Source organism: Harmonia axyridis, chromosome 4 (genome assembly GCF_914767665.1).
Source record: "Harmonia axyridis chromosome 4, icHarAxyr1.1, whole genome shotgun sequence".
Taxonomy (NCBI): domain Eukaryota; kingdom Metazoa; phylum Arthropoda; class Insecta; order Coleoptera; family Coccinellidae; genus Harmonia; species Harmonia axyridis.
In genome coordinates this window covers 35,819,648-35,829,829 of record NC_059504.1, presented here as the reverse complement: position 1 = coordinate 35,829,829, position 10,182 = coordinate 35,819,648, and the positions used below count along the sequence as shown (strand labels likewise).

Below are 10,182 nucleotides of genomic sequence, written 5' to 3'. Positions count from 1 at the left end.
CACGTCGTTTGGCCCGCTTAAGTTTGTTTTCTGAATATCTGATATATTTAGGTATTTATTTCAATATATTTTGACGTGATACGAAAAGTCGATTCACTATGGGACATAAGAAGTGCATTCTTTGTGGAGAAACTCGCGAATTGAGTGAAATATCGTATAATTGATATGTTTTCATTTCCGCGCGATTTATGTCAAATTTGATAGTTCATGTTGGGGCCAAAATTTGAAAATGACGTATGATATTGATATTATGCTCCCTCTATCTATGTTTATTACTCTCAGGTACCTTCTAACGATACGTTCCTAATCCTGGCTAGGAACTCATCACTTTTAACCAAATGATTCATACGAATGATGAATTGATTTTTTTCAATGAAACGTTACATAAGTTAAATCAACATCGGCTACCAAATACAAACGTATCTATATATTGCTCGTTATAATGGTTATTTGGGTAGTTTCTGAACAATGTCATATTTCAAAATAGATAAAAATTAAAACCAAAAATAAGTTTATTATCCATAAATATACAGTCATACACAAATCAGAACTTTTCATTTACATCTTTCTAGTTTCTACAATAAATAAAATTTGAATAACTGCAAATTCAGGTATAATAATAAAAAAACATGAAGTCTCTTTAATCGTTAAAAAATAAAAACTCGAACATCATTCGGGCTTATTCAAACAGTAATTATTCTTAGGTTTCCTTTTATTTGTTCCGCGTAGTTTTGAACCAGTTTTGAACGCTAGATTGAATAGTTGATTTTTAAAAAAATTTCAAAACCGATATGGTGTGTTTTCTATAAAAATACAGGGTAACTCACAAAAACCTGACTTAACAAATGAATCGTTTCTAGAATAATTGAGAAATTAATTGTAGAGTAAGGTCAGATTTATTCTCAAGAAAATATATGATTTCTAAAAAAACTTAAGTAGCTAACCGAATGGTTGAAGCAACTCTAAATATCTGAATAAGTACAATAAAACATTATAATACTCGACAACAATATTAAAGCATCCATTATTTAAAAATAAATATGGCATATTCCTTTCCATGACTTGACGTTGAAATTTGTTATGAAAAAACTTGATTTTATTTTAATTGATACTCGCTGGCCTATAAACACAAACTCATATATGCAAAAAAAGAACTATTTTAAATAATACTTTCATAAAAATGTACTTAAAAACAATCGAGAGATCAACAAAAAACAATACATAGACAATAATAAAAACCATTTAAGTACATACACTAAATGTAAGCATATATCTCTCATTTCAAAAAAATAAATCGCATTTTTCAGATGACCACACTTCATCTATTCTACACAAAGAAAATACAACAACAAATTCACAAACAATGTAAAGACAGCTTAACGTTGAAAATCTTTGAAATGGCCAAACATTCATGAGTTGAAATGATAATAAATTAATGATTGAATGGTAAAATTTCCGCACCACTTCTCATTTAGGAGTTTGCGTGAAATTAGCTTTCGAATCCACCATAATTTCGAAATGCACAGATCCCTCTCTAACCAGATTACCGCCAACATATTCGATATTCTTCGCCCATGCTCTGCATTCGATGTTCACGACTACATTTGCTGTGAAATTATTCAATTAATTAAACAAAAATCAATCAGCATGCTACAAATATATGAAAAAGCTATATTGGGTGACCCATTTTGAGAGTTCCTCTGAAATAACTCTTTGGGAATAGCCTAGACCCAACATTTTTTCGAATGAAAGGTTCTTAGTCTTCAGGGGGACAACTAATACAGACATTCAATGTGACCTTGGAGTTTGATTTTCAAGGTCATTTCAAGGTTAGTAAAATTTTTCAAGAGGGAAGATACATTTTTCTTTTGAAGATCTAATTCTTCGTAAAAATCAAGGAATATTTTCTCTTTTTTTTTTGCGATGAAATGAATCGTTGTTTGGAAATAAACTGTTTCATACTTGAAATAGTTATGATCGAAATATTCTACACACAAACCACTGAGCATATTTGAAGGTGTTTGTATTCATGGAGAGGCAAATAACAAATAAAAAATAAGCTTCTTGATTAAAACATGCAAACAAAAATTAAATTAATAGAAAATTTCAACTAATGTTCAAAAGTTTCCCCATGATAAGCGATGCAGATTTCTATGATCTGTTCAAAACTTCAGACGGTTGATAAATGCATTAAATAACAAGAAAAAATAATGAAGAAAAATGAATTAATAAGAACAAATTTTGCAGAAAAAAATTGTCTGAAAAAATATACAATCGAATATTGACAATTATGTACCAATTCATCTTTTTGCAATGAAAACAATTCCAAAATTAGGCATGCGGTGAGATTTAATTATAGCAGTGTGAACTGATAGGTGCAATTGAAAAAAAATCAGGAAACAAACGAAACTAGTTGTATTTTGAATATGGTCATTTGAAATACAAAAACAAATGATCCTATAAAAAATAACTCTGAAATACTTTCTCATGACCATCTACAGCATGAAACATACCATATATCCCGAGAAATTCATTTTATGAAAAGAACAAGAGACAAAATGTTCGGTTTTTCAAGGATATTAATATTTTCCAAAGGGAAATGAATATTTCTTATTAGAAAAATCTACTTGACCTTGCAATTAATTTATTTATTTAATAAATAAATTCTACAAATCAATGACCTATAAATCCAAACTACAAGGTCACATTGAATGTCTGCATTCGATATCCTCCTGAATACCAGTACCCAGTTGCATGAACGTTCATTAAAATTGAATGCCGCATTGAAATGTTAATCCCCCATTAAACGGCGCAGGTGGCTCCTCGTATTGGAGGATTAAAATTTTGATGACGGCATTAAATTTTAATGAACGTTACTGCAACGGTTTAGAAACTTCAATTTGAAATATTTTTTGATCCATGCTCTTCCCAAGGAATTATTTCAGAAGATCTTTCAAAATGGGTCACCCTGTATAGCATAGGTAATTCTCTCATGATTATTCAGACGAAAAAACGGAATTATCTGAACACTTACGGGTGGGATTAGTAATCCTCACTGCTATCAAAGGACTTAGGTAGTTCTTCACATTACGAAAGGGGTAAAAATATCCTGGAAATCCTCGGTGAGGGAAGTACTCAAATTGTTCAATATTTTCCTTATCTGCTGGTCCTTCTCCCTCACAATTAATCCATATGTTTTCCCGCTTTTCGTTCGGGATCTGAAGGAATAGCAAAAAATAAGTTTTTATTGTTTTGTACATTTATTCAGAACTGCAGTAAATGTTTCAGTAACTTATTATACACGCTTTTTCAATAAGTGATGTCATTTTTGAAGCTCTCATCTTTCAACATTTGACAATTGAAACTATGTCATAACTGAAAATGGAACGATACACGATTTAACAAAGTAATTAAATTTTCAAAATTACTACAAAAATGGTCACAGTTCGCAAGACTTAATCACTTTTGGGTCGTCGTGAGGCAGCTCCTTAATCGGCAATAGTGAAACTGGTGAAAAAACTTGAGCTGTTGAGACAGAATTAGTGATGTGATGAAACGAAACCGTGTGCGTCATACAAGAGCAACTGAGGATATTGCTGTTGTAGCCAGTAGTGCTGACGAGAACCTCGTCGATGTTGGGAATTAGACATTCCAAAATCGACATTACTCCGTATTTTGCATAAACACGTAAGGTCGTAAGTTCATGTTCAGTTAACATAAGAACTCAAACTGGTCGATCACCAGCAACGTCGTATCTTCGCTGATCGGGTCCTTGAAATGCATCAAAATAATCAGGATTTTCATAAAAAAATCATCTTCATTGATAATTCCCATTTTCATCTACATTATAGGGCTATGTACGTTTTACTGAATAGAATTATCACATTTGAGGACAAAAATAATGTGCGGTGTTGCTAGGACGATTGAATGACCAGTAGAAGTTAGGGATATTACATTAATTCCAGCTTCCGTCGAAAAAAACGTATTTGAAGAGTATTTTCATACATTTTCGGAAAATTAGTGTTCTGCAAAAAACGAAGTTTCCAAAATTATATTTTTTTTTCATTTGCACATCAAAATACTATAATTCAGATTATTTTTTGAAGAAACAACGAAACAATCGCAATTGAACAAGACAAGTTTCCTGCTCGTGTTATTTATAGAAAAGGTCACAATTGGCCACCGAGATCTTGTGATTTAATAACCTTAGACTTTTTTCTTTTTTGCCAAGTGAAGGATAAGGTCTATGCCACTACTTCAAAATTGTTTTAAGACCTTAAAGATAGAAATTATTAAATTTTCACCGAGGACCAAATGAGAGAATAGGTCTTAGAAAAGCCGTAGCCGTGGCGGTCATTAGGCTGATATCGTTTTGCATCGTTTACCTTCCTCTTTACAATGAAATAAACATCCATTGATTTCTCTTAAAATTCACTCTTTTTTAAAATTAAAATGAAATTTATCATTGGAAAATCCTTCATATCTAAGCTATTTGGAATAATTTTTTTTAATCGTTTATTTGCGACATACTCGTGAGAAAAGTTGAACTTTCTCCACTTGTCGCACATACTATTCCATGAAAATTTTCTCCATACAAAGTTTAATGTGTTAGTGTTGGGTGGAAAAAAAAATTAAAAGCATAAGTTTAACTCATAACGTGAATGAATTTAATTCATAATAAATAAATAACAAGCAAATAATAAAAATTTCTGGGAAAACTAACAATTTCCTAAACCACGTTCTGCGTGGATGAATAATAGGAACATTCTTTTTCTCTGTTATAATCGATTCGTGTTAAGAGTTTTTTCTCTATAAATAAAAATTATAACCTCACCTCTTTTATGGTGGTTTGCAATTCTATTGGCATCAGATCTGTAGGTTCGGTAAAAAATTCAGGTTCCCAACCCCAAATCTGAAAAAAAGAGTTCAATCAAGAATCATCTATAACACTACTGAAGAAGTCTCTAAAACTTCTAAGTATGTTAGTTACTGTAGCTTAGTTCGCTTCATTTTTTGCCAAAAAGTTACTATTATCCTAGATACTTTTAAAAAGTCAACGATATAGTTCAAAATATTACCTTAGAAGCGTCCATACACATTTTCAGAAATTATCTAATCTTATGAATATATACTTTTCGCAAATACCTTTGACAACTCTTATTATAAATTATCTCTAATTTTGGGGGTGCATAAATTGTCATCGACAATGATAAAAACCGATTGTACCCTATTAGAAATTTCAAGTTTATATTCCAAGTAAAATTCTTCGGTTTACTTATAAAAGTTGGTAGGGCATTTACACAAGTGGAACAACATGTTTGGTGCAATTTTTAATAATGCAGTATATCTTCAGAAGTTATTTTTTCTAATAAACTTATTGTTAAGGAAATACAATTATTCGGAAATTGCTCCAAACTAAGTACAGGATGTCCCAAATTTCATGTTCACTGAAAGATTCTCGAGAACTATAAGACTTAGAGAAAAAATCTTCAAATCTCTTTTTTCGAAATAATAAGATCAGAAAGCAGATCATACCAATCTTAATTCCTTCTCGAAAAAAAAAAATTAATATTCATACTGACATCCAATACTGACAAAAACGTTTTAGAATGTTTCGAATATCTCGAAGAGAAACCAAGATATAGAGAAATATTTGAAACAGTCATTTTGCAGAAACGCACTGCCTCTATTTCTCGAGATGCTGTAGCTGAGAATAGAATTTGGGACAAATCCCTGTTTCTAACAATCCAAATGAAAATTAATTTAGAAATAATATATCAAAATTTGAATATAGAACACTGAAAATTTTCAGTTTTTTCATTCTGTAAGAAATGAAGCTTCACATAGCACCATAACATCAAATGAAAGTATGATGTCTGTTTTCGTATGAATAACTTGATTTTTCGAAGCAAATTTCAATTCGAGCAAAAAAAAATAAAAAGATACTTTTCAACATTCTCTTCGAGAGAATGAATAATGAAACACCGCAAGAAGATCCTTAACTTCAATCAATCTGTTTATATATTTTTTCATCAATTTTACCGGAAATTAGACAGCAATAACATCAATCAAATGTAATTAAGGGACATACTTGATTCATGGTAAAAAAACCAAATCAATATATCGAGTCAGCAGACATCAAAACAACATAATTGTTAAACGTTGAATGTCAATAAATTAGGAAAAGGTACTTAAATCTTCCCTTCGAAATCAGATGTTGAATAAAAAATGAACTTTTCCGCATTCAGTCGATGAAAAGGGTTGACCAATATTTCACATGTAGAAAGTAAAATCTTTTTTGGATAGATGAAAGCCCGATAAAGTCTTCACAAAACCTGTATTTTGGCATTACTGAAATTACTTTATTTTTAAACTTATGTCGCATTGTTTTATATTTTTCTTTCATAAATACCAAAACTAACAGATTTCTTTCGGAAGATATGGAAGATATATGGCGCTTTCTTTTGTTCGGAAAAGTTACCTTTTTTTTAATTACTGGCCGTCTTTAACCTTCTATGAATAAAAAAATAATGGAAATTTTAAATTCTTTATTTTCATTTTTAACGCAAAATATCTTGATATAGGTTCCTGCCTATATAACAAAATTAATGAACATCGGTGAAAATCGAATCCAAGGTAATTCAGGTAAAATCAGATTGAAAATTTCAAAAATCCATGACTCCGAAACGGTAAACTCTAGGACTTGAATTATATTAAGTCCATCGTGGCAATACATGTTTGCAATTCCATTTTTATAATATGTTGTCAAGTTTCTGAAGTAATATTTATTTTTATGATATTGCTCGATCTTTTACTTTCAAAAATTCATAAATCAGTTTTCGGAGTTTCACAAGAACGTTGTTGTACAAAATGTTAAGAGGGACCGCATTCCCGTGATCTGTCAATATTTTCCCAGAAAAATAGGAAAAAAATGATGAGCGGTGTTGGCAGAACAATTGGATGTTCAGTAGAAGTTAGGAATATTACACTAATTCTAACTTTCGTCGAAATGAAATAGTTTACGAGTCATTCAATAAATATTTACAAAATTAGAGCTTGATCTCGACTGTTATAAGTTTTAAAAATTTTTTTCACTAATATTTTTGAAATACATCAGAGCTTTAGTAACATATCATCAATTTTTTTGCGAAAACCAGAAGTAACCAAAATTATATATTTTTTTTGATACGCAACCAAAAAATATTGAAAAACTACAATGTAGATTATTATAAATAAGTATTTATTTCCAACAGATTATAGCCCAATTACAGGAAAAAGAAAAGAAAAGTATACACAAAAACATGACAGCATATACCTAGTTATTTTGAATAGATGTAAATTGATACAAGGATTGAATCAAAAATTGCTTAAATCCTAAAATTTGGTGAAAAGCCCATAAAAATAGGTAATTTATATGAAGAAGAATATTTGCTTTTCTTTTTAATTGAGCAGTCACCTGGTGGTGTTCTCCTTTAACTGTTAAAATTTCAAGGTAGTTTAATTTTTTGTGTCCTCGTTCGGCTTCAAATATTGGGAATAAAGGGCCATAATTGACTTTCCAATTCCCATCAATCCAAAAAAGCTTTCGTACAAGGAGGAAGGAGAACGCACATAACTGTCGAAGTTGAGCTTAATATCATCAGATTTGCGATCCTAGAGTGAACACAATGAGTTTCACGCTTGAACACGCCAAATTAGTGGGAATAGACCATAAAGCACATGGGATTAAAGGGAGTTCCTTAGGTTATTCAGCTAACGGTGAACTGTTTCTCGTATTGTTATGACTATTTGTAGGTATATCGGATGTGCAAAACTCGTTCTCTAGTGAGAGAATCTTAGAATCCCTTTAAGCTAGAAAAAAAAAACATTTTCGGGATCAATTTTCGGGAAAATCTCAACCTCATAGGTTCAAAGGTTTTCAAGCTATAAGAAAAAATTGGAATACGACTATAAGAGAAAATTGAAAAATAATATTTCTTTATTAAAAGTACCTACTATAACTATAAACATTAAACAATCTCCACTTTTTTCATTAGTTTCTGAGTTATAATACAAACTTGTGTTTTTTAAATATAAATCATACAAATTTCTGTAACAAATAAAATCTCTTTTTTTCAATATCCAACTTTCTATCAAACTATAGAAATCATCAGAAGTTTAAGTTTCCACGACAAATCGACCAAGATGCCTATCTGATAATCTGTGTAATAATCGATGCCCTCCAAGATCTCCGGATTTAACACTTTTAGGTTTTTTCCTTTCGTCACATCAATTTAAAAATGTTGAAAAAGTTTGACAGTGCTAAATCCAGAGACTGGTGGGGATCACCGAATGTTTTAATCATCTGAAGTCCAAAGAACCAGCTCTAGTCGAGATGAGATTTGTGGAAAGAAAAATCATGTAATTGGCCGTCACCTAACAAGTAAATCGTTGTGAACGAATTTTAAACCAAAAACTGAACAAAACATTAAAAACAATCACCATATTCCCCGATATGGTTGCAACCTGCATTTTTCTTTCCAAAACACAAAGTAGCATTTGATTTGATTTGAAAAAAACTATTTCAAGGCACCCGTTCTGAGCCGATAATTCGTAATGAGTGCCTAAGTCAAAATGCGTTTAAAAAGGTTTTGGTGATTAGATTATGCGTTTGCTTGAGTACCTAAATTATTCGGAAAGTTCCTATTTCAAGGGAAATGAAATAAATTCGGTTGAATAATGCATATTTCATGTTTTGTTTCATTTTATCGAGTATTTTTTTAAGCACATTAGGCGTCCGTTAAATTTTCTGCATTTTAAGATGATTTCAATATTCTACTTGAATTTTCTATAGTTCTAACGGCGCTACTCGACCAACACGAAATTTTAAACGAAGCTTGAAATTGTTTTTTTTATATACAGGGTGTTTCATTATAAACTGGACAAACAAGAGTCGTGTACATGATACCAGGAGAATAATTTTTGCCTTATGACATATGCCTCGTTTTCGAAGCATAAGCGAGATACAGGGTGTCCAACGTCATTTCTGAGCAATATCATATTGGTTGTGTTCAAATTATATATAAAATGAATAATGCATTATGCGGAGGTATTATCAAAAAAAAAAGGGATATCAACTTCATATGTATATGGTATCCATATTAAGGAATGTGTATTACAAAAACTTGAAAAAATATCAAGACATTCAGAAAAGAATTATTTAAATATCTAATCAATTTAGAGCCTTACACTTTAGAAGAGTTTTTAAAGAGTATATAGGTTTTTTGTTTTTACGTTGTTTTATTTCACTTTAGTGTACCTACATGATATTGTATATGTAGAGTGATTGTGAAATAAAAGACTCTTATTATTGTTATTACCTATGTATAAACTTTGAATTTACGATTTTTGGTCAAATCAGAATATTTTTGAGAGCTCAATTCAGAAAGGTGAAGAACTCTGAAAAAAATTCAAAATGGCGCAAAACCTGAAACGTTTGAAATTTTTTTCTCGGTTGCAAATTGAATTTAATTTTCTAAATCAACCTAGTTTTCTAAGAATTTCTGTGGAAAAATATATTTAACACATTGTATACTTGCAACAAGGCTTTGTTGCCAATATACTAGAAAGTAACTTACCCTATTCAACTTCAAAAACACACACGGTGATCCAGTCGTATACCCATAACCCTCTTCAGGAGAGCAAGGACCGAATAAAGAAATATTAACCATACACACATTGCTCTCGTCAGGTTTCATATCGTAGTCACAAGGAATCACATTAAGACCAGTTGAGTCTCTTTGATAAGCTGAAAAAATTATATAATTAGGTAGGAAATAATATGTGCTCCAGAATTAAGGTAAGTCACAATGCGGTAACTTTTTGTATACCATTGAAAAGAAAAGAACATTTTCAATCACAGAAATGATATGAGGATTCAGTGGATATTGTTTTGTGTAATACTCTGAGCCGTCGCTAGGGGGAGGCAGGGTAGGGAATATTCAAGAGCTGCATTTCAGGCTTGATCAACGATTCAATGAGAATCATATGTGTAGAAATTCAAATTACCGAATGATATCCAATTCCGTCAGCAACAACAGGAAGTAATACCGACAAATTCAATTAACATCAAAAGCCATCAAAGGAGTCGCATTATGCATTATACTCGTAAATATCTAGATGTCGCGTAATCCCCTCATAGTG

At 31.0% G+C, this 10,182-nt stretch overlaps 1 protein-coding gene across 1 annotated transcript in view; it reads right to left on the bottom strand.

Moving 5' to 3' along the window:
* Positions 1–494: 494 nt before the first annotated feature.
* Positions 495–10,182, bottom strand: part of LOC123678157 (sodium/potassium-transporting ATPase subunit beta-1-like) — a 28,164-nt gene continuing 18,476 nt past the window's right edge. The window contains exons 3-6 of the mRNA XM_045615010.1: positions 9,618–9,787; positions 4,835–4,912; positions 3,035–3,218; positions 495–1,607 (exon numbers count right to left, since the gene is read on the bottom strand). Of these exons, the coding sequence (XP_045470966.1) occupies positions 1,468–1,607; positions 3,035–3,218; positions 4,835–4,912; positions 9,618–9,787 (572 nt within the window). The 3' untranslated portion in view covers positions 495–1,467. The remainder of the gene's footprint in view (positions 1,608–3,034; positions 3,219–4,834; positions 4,913–9,617; positions 9,788–10,182) is intronic.